This window comes from Fistularia commersonii, chromosome 10 (genome assembly GCF_037954325.1).
Source record: "Fistularia commersonii isolate RoL2024-O1a breed Wild chromosome 10, RoL_Fcom_v1.0, whole genome shotgun sequence".
Lineage (NCBI taxonomy): Eukaryota > Metazoa > Chordata > Actinopteri > Syngnathiformes > Fistulariidae > Fistularia > Fistularia commersonii.
In genome coordinates, this window is record NC_141293.1 from 855,460 (window position 1) to 870,577 (window position 15,118).

The 15,118-nt window shown below is 42.5% G+C and overlaps 1 protein-coding gene across 2 annotated transcripts in view; it reads left to right on the forward strand.

Moving 5' to 3' along the window:
- Nucleotides 1-15,118, forward strand: part of LOC147230045 (neuropilin-1a-like) — a 112,957-nt gene that overhangs the window by 25,437 nt on the left and 72,402 nt on the right. For both annotated transcript variants that reach the window (XM_086153160.1, XM_086153161.1), the window contains exon 3: nucleotides 10,671-10,852. In XM_086153160.1, the coding sequence (XP_086009286.1) occupies nucleotides 10,671-10,852 (182 nt within the window). The remainder of the gene's footprint in view (nucleotides 1-10,670; nucleotides 10,853-15,118) is intronic.

Below are 15,118 nucleotides of genomic sequence, written 5' to 3' on the forward strand. Positions count from 1 at the left end.
TTTATTTGTCCCCGGGGGGCAATGGGAGGGCACGGGGCAGCATCAAAATTGTGAATATCAAGAATAAAATAAGATAATTAATAAATAAATGAAATGAAATGAAAAAAAATTGAGTTTTATTCATTTAAATATATATATATATATATATACTGCTCAAAAAAATAAAGGGAACACTTAGAAAACACATCCTAGATCTAAATGAATGAAATATTCTTATGAAATACTTTGCTCTTTACACAGTTGAATGTGCTGACAACAAAATCGCACCAAAAGGATCAATGGAAATCAATTGTATCAACCCATGGAGGTCTGGATTAGGAATCACACTCCAAATTAAAGTGTAAAAACAAACTCCAGGCTGATCCAACTTTGATGTAATGTCCTTAAAACAAGTCCAAATGAATGTGTGTTGCTTCCTGAGTGGACACTATGATTTCACACAAGTGGGATTGACTTGGAGTTACATTGTGTTGTTCAAGTGTTCCCTTTATTTTTTTGAGCAGTATATATATATATATATATATATATAAATGACTGTACATAATTGTGCAAATGGAAAATTTTGACAAATTTGGACAAATGCTTCAAAGAAATACTGTCCAAATGCAAAATGTGCATCTCCTTGCAGTCCTGGTATGAGAAGTAACACGATCTCGTGGTCGTGTCTATTTAAAGGTAATACTGTTGTTACAATCGTATTTGAACAATGTGAGTCAGTGATCCTCACTTCCCGTTTATCTCCTCAAGTTAAGGCAGACAAAACTCTAAATGTGTAGATTTCCAGTCTTACATGATTCCTGTTGTGGACTGAAGACAAATCCACCCAAAAATGAAATCAAGATTGATTTCTAAAAGGTCACTTTTACCGCCGCCTCCTGATCATTTTAGATTTCAAGCTCACAGACTCGATTAAGTCTTTCGAGTCACAAGACCGGAGTCTGATGAAGTCAGCGGTGCCCGAGGCCCAACTCAAAGTCTTTCTGTCGAAACGGAAGTCGTGGAAGGAGTGACTCACGCGGGAGTCATGTTGACCGGAATCAAACCTCTGACGTGTCGCCTTCACGCCCAGGCAGAGCTTAGACTTACAAACGCATCCACGCTCCGTCACGAGTGTCATTTTTTCCCCTGATAAACTGTTATGTTATGCGATGACGTGATGATGAACCGTATGTACGGCAGGGGTGGGCTAACTTTTTGTTACCACTACATATCAGACTCGTATGACATTTTCTTTGAAAGTAAAACCAGCTCGCTTTTGAAGGCGTTTGCTTGCATTTCATGCACGGACCGTTTTTTCCCTCGTAGCTTCAAGTGCAGCTCCTTTATGTGTGTCAATATGTTGGCAGTAAATGCTACATCACAAAGCCAATCTGTGTCATTTGGCTCAGGAAAACTCTCAGGTAGCTCCAAAAATGAAATAACCTCCTGTTTGAGCTCCCACATTCACAGTCGTTCACATCAAGTAAATTAAAAAGATTTAAAAGCCCGGCGGGCCGGATGTGGCCCGCGGGCCGTGGTTTGCCCGACCCTGATGCACGGTATCAACTATCATCTCGTGTACATTTTTATTGGCTCCGAGCCCCAAAAAGGCTAAGAAAGTGTCGAAAGGTAAAACATTCGACGTCCAAAACCAACACGTCTCCTGTACCAAGTGGATTTTTCTCCGCCGACGCCAACGTTCTCTCTTTGCTTGTTGGTGTAAAACCAGAATCCCGGGCCTCTGCAGACGTGCAGGTCCAGTTGCGCCCTTGAGCAAGGCGTTTGTCGTGGCGGGCGAGCGCCGGGGTTTTTATTCACGGAGGCTTCCCGGAGACGTCGGGATAAACGCCGAATTCCCGCAGAGCCGATTAACGGGAGCGCCTGAGCGATCGGCGCTCTCCCGCCACGGCTCCGGTTTTACGACGGCCTCGTAATAGACGGCGGAAGTTTTACGCTACAAAAGAAGAAAAAGCGCCGTCGCCCAAATAGTAAAACTTTACAAGTGAGCGCTCGAGTGCACAAAGAGGATATTTCACCATCAGATGAATAAAACTTGGAATTTAAGACGGAGAAAAAAAGATGCGATGGTATATATGAGACGAGACGGACAAATATTACAACACTTCAAATCACAAAATAACATCTTGGTGTTTTTTTTTCCTGCCTATTGCGGCATTTTCAGCTTGTTTTTGATTAAGTGAAGGAAAAGCTACAGTGTTCATCACTCACACGGATCTAACGTTTCCCATCTGTAACGGGGGAAAGTGATCTTCTGGCTGGGAATTCTTTTCAGTGTGATGCTGGATTAGATTATTGTACAAAAAAAAAAAACGACGCAAGTATGCACGAGAAGCTCTGCATCGGAAGGTTTTCTTTTATTCTTTCGTTTTTTCGCTTCATCGGCGTGGATTCCTCTCGGCTCATCGTTCACTCCGTCCCCGGTTTCTTCTTTTACCTTGAATTTTCTTTCCTGCTATTTCGAATGCCGTGTCGTCGGCTGTCTTTTTCTATATATTCCTGTTTAAGTCAATTTCTGAGTGTGTTAAGCCCCCCCACCCTGCACCCTGCAACCTTCCCTTTTCACTTTCACCCTTTTTCCCTGCATCCGTCACCTGTCTCCTGCGTTTCGTCTCGTGGAATAACTTCTCGTCGGCGTTCTTAAGCCTCGGCCTGCCGGAGCTGTTATTGTTCAGTAACTTGATCATTCGATTGCCTGGGAATGTTTGACAGTGTGGGAACTCAAGTGGTTTGTTAAATGGTTATGTGGTTGACCATATATATGTATATATGTGTGTGTGTGTGTGTGCGTGTGTGTGTGTGTGTACACGGTATCAATCAAGCCAAAAATTAGTCATACCCCAGGAGGATGAATAACTCTTCAGACTTGACTGTTATATATGTATGTGTGCATGTGTGTGTGTGTGTGTGTGTGTGTGTGTGTGTGTATTTTTTTTCATCTATATATGTATATAAATATATATAACGGCAGCTTGTCAGATGAGCCGTGCTCCGTCGCTGTCACCGCACGGAGAAACTATCATCTCACATGCATTTTTATTGGCTCAGAGCCCCAAAAAGGCTGAGAAAGTGTAGAAAGTTAAACCATCCGACGTCCAAAACCAACATATCTTGTGGAATAACAGTGGATTTTTGTCTGCTTGTGTTATCAGTATCGTCACAAGTGTTCTCGCTTTGCTTCGGCCTATACACACACACACACACACACACACACACACATATATCTAGCAGTGCGGTGCGGTGAGGATGATGGCTGCTAAGGCACTGACGTCATCACAGTCAGATTTACAAACATATGAACGTACAGAGTAACTTATTCACTATTTTATTGGCAGCAGTTGGTGTGTTTTGTTTAAAATATCATATCAGCATTCTTTACATATACATACTGTAGCATAGAAAAAAAGCACATGTAAAAAAAAAACGTTATTATCTCTTACCTTTACTTATAAATGAAGTCCATGCGTTGCTCTTTCTGAAGCATCCATAACTCGCTTGTAGAAGTCTTACGTTTCTTTCTTCACTTTTAAAAGTCTCTCAATAGAAATCACAGCCGGTGAAGATCCTTCTTGTTCCAACTGTATATTTTGAGTATTTTCGGTGCCGAGAACGAGCGCTGCACCGATGCTGTCGTAGCCAGCATCGTAACCACCGGCCGGAGCAACTTTGCCGCCTCAGGAAAGGTTTGAATGAGATCCTTCTGGGCCAAGAAGTGGAGAAGCTGCCCAGGAGATTTACATTCATCCCTCAGCGTTTGTGAGCTTTACAGACCTATGACATCGGCAAAAAATAACTGGATGGCTGCACTTGACCTGCTAACTGTTTACAGTAGCTTGCTATCGCTAATTCTATTATTCTGTAGCCAAGTCGTAAGAAGGATCCCTGGGATCAGCGGCGCCCCCTACCATGAGGCACCGTCACTGCCTGCCTCACACAGCGTCTCTTCGCGTTTCGTGATGACGAGAAACACGTTACAGTTGTTGACAAAAAACATTCAGCACATCAGCTAAACCATGGGAATTTAGTTCATATATTAAAAGTGTGTCTTTCAATAGTGACATCCACAAAGACAGCACTATGGTCTCAGTGCATAGCATGCTAGCACAGTTAGCACAATCATTGCGCCATCCATAGCGGGCTCAGCTGGTTGCCACGTCACCGCACTTCTCCTCTTCATATTTGAACAGTAAATGTGAATTTCTTTTTTGCGATTTTGAAAAAAAAACTAAAAATGGTGAAGCAAGATCAAAATTAACTTTATAGTACAAATCACTTATAAATATAACCATTTAATTTATTTTTTTGTTTTGCATTTTTTCCTTTCCATGATGACAGGTGAGGCCCGGCCTCCCCTGCCTCTACTGACTGCACCTCACTGATATATACATATATATGTGTATATATATACATATATACACTGCTCAAAAAAATAAAGGGAACACTTAAAAAACACATCCTAGATCTAAATGAATGAAATATTCTTATGAAATACTTTGCTCTTTACACAGTTGAATGTGCCGACAACAAAATCACACCAAAATGATCGATGGAAATCAATTGTATCAACCCATGGAGGTCTGGATGAGGAATCACACTCCAAATTAAAGTGTAAAAACAAACTCCAGGCTGATCCAACTTTGATGTAATGTCCTTAAAACAAGTCCAAATGAATGTGTGTTGCTTCCTGAGTGGACACTATGATTTCACACAAGTGGGATTGACTTGGAGTTACATTGTGTTGTTCAAGTGTTCCCTTTTATTTTTTTGAGCAGTATATATATATATATAGATGGCGAGATATAGATCCCTATAAACATTTAGGGTGCCTGCCAGGCTGCAACATGATGTCATGTGATGTTCACCAAAACTTTGCCCGATAACAAGCGCCTGTGTCTGCAATGATAACTTTGTTATCTCAGGTCGGACGAGTAAACAGGACCGAGTATTGAACGTCCGCGCAACTGATTAACTTCATCGTTACGTGGAAGGAATCATTGGACAAATGCTACTGAGAAACACTGTCCAAATGCAAAGTGTAACTTTTGCAGAACTGGTATGAGAAGTGTCTATTTGAAGGTATGACTGTTGTTACGGTCGTTTTGTAAATTAAATAGCATTTTAACACGACGCAACATTTAGCATGGCGGCGTTGCATGTGGCGGATGTCGAACAATGTGAGTCAGTGGCAGACAAAACATTAAATCTGCAGATTTCTAGTCTTACATGATTCCTGTTGTGGACTGAAGACAAATCCACCCAAAATGAAATCAAGATTGATTTCTAAAAGGTCACTTTTACCGCCGCCTCCTGACCATTTTAGATTTCGAGCTCACAGACTCGATTAAGTCTTTCGAGTCACAAGACCGGAGTCTGATGAAGTCAGCGGTGCCCGAGGCCCAACTCAAAGTCTTTCTGTCGAGTCAAAACGGAAGTCGTGAAACGGGCGATGCCGGCGGACTCGTACGCCCGAGTCAGCACACACGTACACATGTGTGTGTGAAAAAATATCAATGCATGTATGCGTGCGTGCGTGCGTGTGTGTGTGATGATGAAATAAACCAATTTCATCATGGCTGTTTGCTTCATAGCGCGGTCTGGCTCGGCGTCTGCCGAGAATTGAAGCAACATTAGATTAGATGAACACATTTCTCACATCTGAGTCCCGAGAAGACGTGTGTCTCGAGCTAACAAGCTTAGCGTCCTCCCTCTAATGCTGTTAGCCGCGCAGCCCGGACCCTGATTCTATGTGTCTGAGAGGAAGCTCTTACAACTGATTCAAATCGTGTGTTTATTTCCTTTTTTTACACGTCCGCCGTAGGAAATGAACACGATTATGTTTCCTCGGTTATAGATTCGCAGACGCTCCCTCCGGACGTACATCCCCGTGTTTGTTCTGATCCTGGAGCCCGGCCGACCCGCGAGGCCCACGCGCAGCGAATATTTTTATGCCGTGATCTCTTATCTGAGAGGTCAAATGTAGTATGCGGCTTCAAACCTCGACAACAAATCTTGAATGGATTTTCTGCCTTGTTCGAGGACGCCGAGGCCGACGGGGACGCTCGGGTCCGCCCTTTCTGACGATGGACTTTAGCCTTTTCGGCGTCGGACACCCGCCGCTATCTGCTAGCGGCCTTTGAAATATGGCTACGAAGTCGGCCGGTCGAAAAGAGTAAACGAAAGCCGACGCGTGCTGAAATATCACGTGTAGATTCGGCGCACCGAAAGCGGTTCCTTCAGAAATGAAGCGACGCTCGCCGTTCCTGACAGATGTTCTGCAACACGCGATGAAGTCATTAACGTCCCGTCGCGCTCCGGTGCATCGGGTTAGGAAAGAGGTAAAGGAAATTAAAGAGATTTTTACGACGCAGATGGCAGGAGATCGCAAAGATGTGAAACGTGATTGTTTTCGGCGGTGATTAAAGAAATTAATGTGGATCTCCGGGGATGATCCAAGCATGTGGCTGATGTGCAGTTTGGTTCAATGTACAGATGGATTTGGACGCAGGTTTCGATGTCAGGGAATGAAAACAAAGATTTTTGTAAGATCTCACACCAGTGATTTTTTTGTTTTTTTTGTCAATGGATCGAACTGGTTGGACTAATTTTCCTTTCATTTTTGACCAAAATTTGGAAATTAATGTTTGAACACTGAATCGCATGGGATTCCTCATTAACATTAAAAATAATATGACATGATTACATTATATTATATTACATAAAAAATATATATAATAATAAAATTTAAGTAATATATATAAAAATATGAAAATATGATTATATATATAATTAATTAATAGAAATATAAATATAATTAATCATTACTTTTTATATAATAATAATTGCTATTACCATCATTATTATTATTATTATTGCTATTATTATTAATATAATAATATATAACATATTATAATTATATGTAATAGTACCGATTATTTATTATTATTATTATTATTATTATTATTATTATTATTATCACAATTGTTTATCAATAATAACAATTATTATTATTGTTTTTATTGTTGTTGTTGTTATTAGTGAGTTTTTTTGGTTTGTTTGTTTTTTTTGATTCAGCTGAAAATATTCCTCCGCCTAACAGCAACAATGTCCCTGGTACATCCATGCTTTTCCACCAAATGCTGCTTCCCGCCCAGGGTGAGGGAGACGGAGCCAGCTCTTCTCCACAGGCCGAGTGTAAAACATAAATATCCCGTAAAACGTGGATGCTGGCTCCAGACAGCTCCGGCAGTAGCTGCGGGCTGACGCCGGTTGTCCGAATGACACTAAACACAAGTGAAAAGCAAAGACCTCAACAAGTCATGGCTCAAGGAAAGCAGCTCTGCCATATTAATTGGTTTTGCATTGTGGTCCCTCAGAACACGAACATCGCGGGTGATTTATGTCTCGACAAAGTGAAAACGACAGAACAATGTTTTGTCGTGTGTGAGCGTGTCATGTGGCCGCTCTGCATTCTGCTGTGTTAATTCCAGCCGCCGAGAACAAGGAACTCTCTTTGGTTCTTTAAGGAGGAAATGTTCATGCTACAGAAGGAGGCTCTCTACCGCCTCAAAACGACGCGACCCAAATGAAAAGACGAGTTGTTAGAAAACAATCTGGCAATGAAAGCCACCAAAGCGGCTAATAACAAATACAACCTTTCATAAATGTCATGTTAATGAAACCGATCGTCGCTTTTCAAAACTCCTGTCGAGCCACTTGGTCACATTTAGTTTTTAACAGATGCATCTGGATTATTTCCTCCCATTTTGAATGACAAAATAAATAATAAAAAATAAAATATGGAAAATAAACAGTGAATATAGAGTTATTTAGGAAAGGATTTGCATCAAATTTGCTTCCAGTAAAGTGCATTTAATAACAGGCGAAATGTCTGACCTCTGAAAACAACATCCTGTGTTTCACTGTCACTTTGTGCTGCTCTAATTGCGAGGGGAATATTTCTGCATGCCTTTCCATGTGTATACCGTCACACACACACACACGCACACACACACACTCCTGGTATGTGTGCACAGGAGGCTGCAGGTCACAGTGCTCCTCACCAAACCATGAGGTCATGTTAGCAGAATTTGCTCTTCTTCACTTTCTCTCCATCGGAGGAGGTCGCCTTCGTCCACCTTTGACACGAGTTCGCAATCCCGAGTCACTTGCTTGACATGTTTAGCTTCACCCGGTGTTTTGACGTCCGGGGGTCGAGCCCAGACGCCCGAGGGCAGCCTGGTGTAGCTGCGCTGCAAACAAAATAAATAACCAGCGTGTCCTCCAGCGTCTGGAAAACAGGGATCGTTCTTAAAAACCGAGGAAAAATGTGTTGCGGCCCATCCCTGCCGGAGAGATTGTTATATTTTTTTCCAGCGCTTGCTACGTTCACTTGTTTTATCATTTGAACGTTACGGACGTTGAAAAGTTACGTCCCGGCTTTATTTACGAAATGCGCGTCCACTTTACTGACTCCCTGTGCTTTTAACGTTTTTTCAAAAGCTCACATAACAAGATACGCTACAAATACTTGAACTCCTCCAATGCACTGCAAGGCTGTACATTAAACTACTGTTAAAAAACACAAATAAATCGAGGGAAAATAAAATACAAATCAATTCAATTGAATTTTAATACATAAATATATACCCTTTTTTTTTTTTAAGTTGGACTAAATTGTCCCAGACTTTGACTATATTTAGTATTCAATATTTGATTTGATTTGATTTTTGTATATAAATATATACACATTTTTTTCAAGTCTGGCTAAACCGTTCCAGAATTTATTTTATTTTATTTCATTTTTCTATTTCAGGATTGGGAAGGTAACTCGTAAAAAAAAAACAAGCGCATTACATTACTTTTCAAAAAAAGGATTATCTGCGTAGCATCGTTCCTTTCCGTTCCAAACTGCAGTCTCAGCTATTTGCCATAACAGCAACTTTGTCTTTGGAGCGTTTAATAAATAAATTGTGTGACCGGGATTATTTGCACTGATTCAGTCGTGGTGCACATTTATTATAGCGGCTGCGTCAGCATTTTTTACCAGACCAGCCTTGAATTTTAGTTTGATTTACCGCCAGGTTTTGCGTCTTGAGATGTCAGTGTTTGTGGTTATGCTAGGTTATGCTAGGTTATGCTAGGTTATGCTAGTTTTCCCTTCCGGGCACGTTTATCGGAAACTACTTGCTTTCGGTTTTCGTCGGTAGGGCCGACTTTGAGCGTTTTTCTCTTCTGATTTCGACCGGCGGCGTGGATTATATAGCGCGAACAACGCGATCACATGTGTTCCCCGACGACGAGCTCCCAAGGCTCACATGTTTCTTCGCACTGTGACCTTATTATTGGAGATAAAATGTATCTCGTCATATGCTGCATCACAAGCCGTCCAACACTCTGCCTTATTGGACCAATAATGACTGGAAATATTTCACCGGTCATATGTTTGTCGTTCTTTGACATGCATTTAGTGTTTCACAATGAAGCGCACTTATGATATCGGGTCGGACTATCAGACGACTAAACGCTGCAAACAAAGCCGGTCTGATGATGTTTAGGGAAACGCCTGACTTCTGCTAAACTGTTATGGTTGCGCGTATCCTCTCCGGTCCGTTCGCCGTGGAATCGAAACAATTGGAGGTTTTTAACCCCTTCAACAAAGCGCCGCGACACTTCATGGCTTTTGCGGCGAAGGCGAAATTACTTTTCTGACACCCCGACTTCCACGGAGTTCCTCCAAATTCGTGCTCCCGGCGTCATTTAGTGACACAATCCGATGATCCGTTGATATATTAATCCTCAGGAACCCGGGGATAATGTCGTATTACCGTTTAAAATCACAACGGTGTTGAATTAGTGACTCATCGGCGAGTCATTACCTTGCACTTGTCAGAGAGTTGACGGTTTCAAGAAACTATTTTTCAGGAAAAATCCTAACGGGGTCAGGATTGTATTGTGTTGACTGGGTTCATTCATGAGCAGCTGTGCCTTAGCTTTCAGCCACAGAGCAAAGACGTGGCAATGTTGTATCGAATTCATGAGTTGATGAATTTTTTGAGTCTTTTTTTTTCATTATTTTTGTGTCGTTTATTTGCAATTTGGGAGGAAAAAAAAAGAAATTTTCATGGTTTTTTTTTTTGCAAATATATCTGCAATCTCTAAAGCAGGGGCGGGCAAACTACGGCCCGCGAGCCACATCCGGCCCGTTGGTCTTTTTAATCCGGCCCGCCAAAGTTGGTACAGAACTCATACTTGATGTGAATGTGGAAGCTCAAAGGGGAGATGATTTTATTTTTGGAGTTAAATCACATTTGTGAATTAAGCCTTAACTGTGGACATACAGTAAAACATGAATGAGCTGGATGTGAAGCAACAATGGGAAAAACACTTTGTGCAGGAAATCCAAGCAAATGTCAGAGGTTTCAAAACCAAGTTTTATTTTCAAAGCAAATATCAAACGATATGTACTATTAACAAATGAGTTGTTTTTTTTCTTTTTAAAATGTATTGTATCTTGTGCTGACCCGGCCCCGTCTGTCAATTTTTTAAAATTTGAAGGTAGCTCCTTCTTTTACGAAGGAAGGAATTTGCCGTTTGATCAGCAAAATAAATTTGACGTGAAATAATTCTGGATGTGACGTCACCTGAAACCTGAAACTCCACCTCTGTCCTCGCAGATACGACTACGTGGAGGTTTACAATGGCGGAGATGAGCAGTCGCCCATGTTGGGGAAGTTTTGCGGAAAGATAGCTCCGTCCCCGATCATCTCCAGCGGCAGCCAGCTCCTCATCAAGTTCGTCTCCGACTACGAGACCCACGGGGCCGGATTCTCCGTTCGCTACGAGGTCTTCAAGACAGGTGCGTGATTTCAATCGCCGAAGGAGCCTCTTGTTTTGGACGGCGGCATCTGGCGAAAGCCCGAAGCAGAGCAGAAAACACGGCGGCAGGTGGTTTCCAGTCCTTTCTCTGAATGTGATGAATGGCCTGGTAGAAAAGAGTCATTTAAATTCAATTGTGGTGCAGAACGGCGTTGTTCCAAAGCGTCTGCATGGATGGCCTGGACCACCTACTGACAGCTGCTGGAAAAAATGTTAAAAAGCTCATTTGGAGGTTTATCCGGTTATTTTTGTCCAAGAATAGAGTCAAATGAATGAGCTTTGAGTAATCCAAGCTAGTTTCATGGCCGCGTCTTGGACTCGGCAGATATTGAATCTCCACAAAGGTCTCACATGTTGTACCCAGAAGCTCCTGGAAATCCAGGTCGCGGGTTTGGACTCCCACTTTCGCCTCTACATAGACTTCTCCGGTTCCTCTGTCAGCCAGCGATGGCGTCGGAGTTTTCGGTGTCGCCGCTTTCTGATTTTACCGTCTCTCGGGATCGTTTGTCCGTCGTCGCCGCCTTCTTCGGTTGTTTGTCAATCAACAAACGGCTGGAATCTGGAAATCCCACAGGATCTTAGCTTTAACCACCTTCAGAGGCGTCCTCCCTTCTGACCTTTGGCTTCCGGACCTACTCGCTGCAGATGTTCCTCCATGCTATAGGTGTCAAACTCTGGCCCGCGGGCCAAATGTAGCCCGCACTGTAATTCTATTTGGCCGGCAAAGCCACTATTAGAGCTGGACGGTCGTGCATGTAATTCTACAAATCCCAGAATTTTCTGCTGGTGTTTTGGCACGAAAATCACAACAGGACCCATAAACGGCCTCTCCTCTTTGTGCAGTAGCCATAGCAACCTTATGCTAATACTAGCACCCTGCTACTTAGGCAGACAACAGGATTTTGCTTGTGTGCGATATTGAGTTATATCTTGTCTAGTATTAAGCTATGCTTGTTCCATATTTAGTTTTTAAGCAAAACTTGTTTGGGTTCATTGTTATATCTGGAGGAAGATTTTTTTCATAAAATATCAATGTTGGCCCGCGACTTTGTCCCAGTTTTGAATTTGGGCCCACTGTATATTTGAGTTTTTACACCCCTGCTGTATGCCGGGGCGGTTTCTCCAGCTAGCATCTTACACCCTCCCCTTACATTCTGAATGGCTTCTCGCTTTCTCCACCTGGACCGTCTGGTGTTGTAAACCTCAGCCTTTGTTGCAAGTGTGCCGCAAGCCTGTTCTTGTGTTGTTGTTTTTTTGTGCGACTGTACGTTCAGTTTCAGAGCACTTGACTTGGAATCCAGCCCTCCATATCTCGTCGGGAGCTTCCCCATCTTAATATCGCTGACCTCTATCTCCTTTTCCGTATCTGATGAATCAGCGAAGAGGACATGTTGCCGCTCAACTAATTATCGCCATTCGACCAAGATTTCAGGACCCGCCTTGCCCTCTGTAGACAGCTCGATGTTGTCGATAAGAAGGCGCCCGATGGTTGCTCCACCTCGCCGGGCATTTTAGCAACTCTTTCTGATGATCTTGATGGGAATGTTAAAACCGGTGCAGGACAACACCCTGGTACACATGACATGGCACGGTGACTTGTATGCTCATGACTTGTATGCTCAGTTATCATCCATCCGGTGATAACAGAAAGATATCGACTATAAAATTGGTTCTTCCGTCTTGGACATCGAAGGAGATACTCTGTTGTTTTCATTGTGATCAACCCCGTAATCGATGCTATAGAGAATGCGATCGGTTCTTGCTCAAGGCCCAGGTAAAGTCCAAGGTTATCCAAGCAGACTCAGCTGAATATTTGGTCCACTGACCTCTTAGCTGCAAAGTAAATAGACTCAAAGCCCAGAAATTCTGCCGGTGGAGCAGGAGTCCCAGCTGCTGGGAAAAAAAAAATCTGTTCCTCTGCCCCACATTTGAAATCTCTAAGTCCCTTGACTCCACTTGAGTCTTTGCCAAACGTTTCATCTCCTGAGACCCCTTTAATTCCCACCAATTGGGGCGGTAGATAAATCAGTTCAAAACAAAAAAATAAAAAAAGGAACATGACTTTATGATTCCCCTCTTTTTGTTTGCCCTCTGGAGAGCAATAACCCGTCACAGAATGACTCGGTCCAGGAATAACAATACCCAGGTGTGCTCATTTTCAGGTGGGTGGACTCGGGAAACGTGGAGAGGAAACTGTTGTTTTGTGGTCGGAAGCGTGAGAAGGCGGCCCAGTGTGAGCAGGGGAGTCCACGAAAGCGCCGCGCTATCATATGATACGATATATATCATATAAAATGCTGGTAGTAAAACGCTCATTTTTAAGGTGATGAATTTTAAAAGCAGAAAGAGGCCACGGACAATGAAGGACAAGAAATCGGAGGAGCGTATTTTGGGCGAATTTCAAAGACCCCGACATTTCTCTCTTGACGATTCCCCCTCTAAAATAGATTTGAAATAGCGATATAATGGAATTATATCTTTAGATCACGGGTTTGTGGACGGACGGATGGATGAGAATCTAATAAAGAGCCGCATCTATTAATTTCATCGGTTAAATGTGACCCACTTCATCAAACATCGAGCTACTTCTTGGAATTTCGGGGGCCTCCGTGTGTTTTGGCTCGCTGTTTTTTCGCTGAAATGGAAAAAAATAGCAAACCTTGGACTGATAACAAGACGAGTCGTAATGCTGTCAGTTATCATGAAGAAGAATTATAGCCGAGTTACGAAAGATGGAAAAATCACGATCACTACCGCGGTTTGAAAGTGCCTGGGGCAAGAACTGAGGTATCACCAAGTAATAATACATTTTGTATCCTTGTATACAACTTTAAGGCTTATTGTATTGTTTAATTTTCACATATTTCTGTTTGCATCTTTGTTTATTTTTACCATATGACTGTGGCTCACAGCGAATTCAATCAAGACGCTTGCGAAGGTGCAGCCCAAACTCTCCGCCAAAGTATTCCGCCTTCCGAGGGCCTCGATGATTTATTTCTCGAAACCAGTCGTAAAGCGCTCGCTACTTCGGGGCTGCTTGCAAAATGATCTACTATAAAATAGCAAATCATACATTTATTTATAAATATATCGAGAATTCTTTCTATATAAGTTGGCGTGTCTTGCGTAACTGCATGAACCCATATTGCACAATACAACCGTACGTTTTTTTGTCATGATTTTCTGATAAAGCTGCTGCCGGGCAGCCTCGTGCACGCCTCCAGATGAGCATCGTCGTTTTTTGTGAACAGTCTTGATCCCCTTTCGAGGTTGGAAATGAATAAATTGGAGGATGACGAGGTAACTCCACAGCTTGCTAGCGTTTTGTAGCGCCGGTATCAATAAAGTGACAAATTTCATGGTGAAGACGGACGATCGTCCGATATTTTCTTTTTTAACACCATGTTATCGACGCGCGCTGCCTTTGCCGATTTGGATTTTTAGTCGATAATACAGTGGCAGAGTTTCGTGAGCATCTCCACGTTTCTGCCGCCGCCATCTCATCCCTCCTCGCGTTTGCCTTCCTGTTGTCGAGCTCGTCCGATTGGCCGATTCTCCGTCCCGTCCGGACGGCCGGGTTGTGTTTACACGTGTAATGGGATGCATTTGTGCGTGCAGCCTTTCCGTTCACCCGAGTGAACTTGGAAAAATTGTTGACCTACATCCCGGTCATGGAAAACTGCCCATCATATATTTATAACACAAACATGACTTTGTATTATTTGAAAATGAACAAGTGATCTGAAAATAAGTATTTTATGGCTATCTAAGAGACATTTAGGGAATCCAGCTCACAAAAATCGAAAAATCACCTCAGAATTAAGGACTAAATTAATTAACATTGCCCACAAATAATAATGATAATAACGTTATTTTTAAAAATCATTAATAGGATAACTGTCTGACAAAACCAACTGTTTTTTTTTTTTTAAACACCCTTGAAAAATCCTAAAAAACAACCTCAACCCAGCATTGTTACTACTGTTTTCTTCTGTAAGTCCACAATTTTAGTCATTTGCAACTCTGTGTGTGTGTGTGTGTGTGTGTGTGTGTGTGTCAGCCGTCAGGTGATAAGGACCCTAGGCTCATTTAGCTAATGGGCTGTTTGTCCTTGGAGGCTTTCAGGAGTGACCTGCAAATGAGATGGATGCCGTGGTTGAAGACGGGCGGTGAAACTGGGACAGCTCACGCGCTGGCCTGTGAATCGGTGTGTGTGTGTGTGTGGATGTGTGTGTGTGTGTGTGCG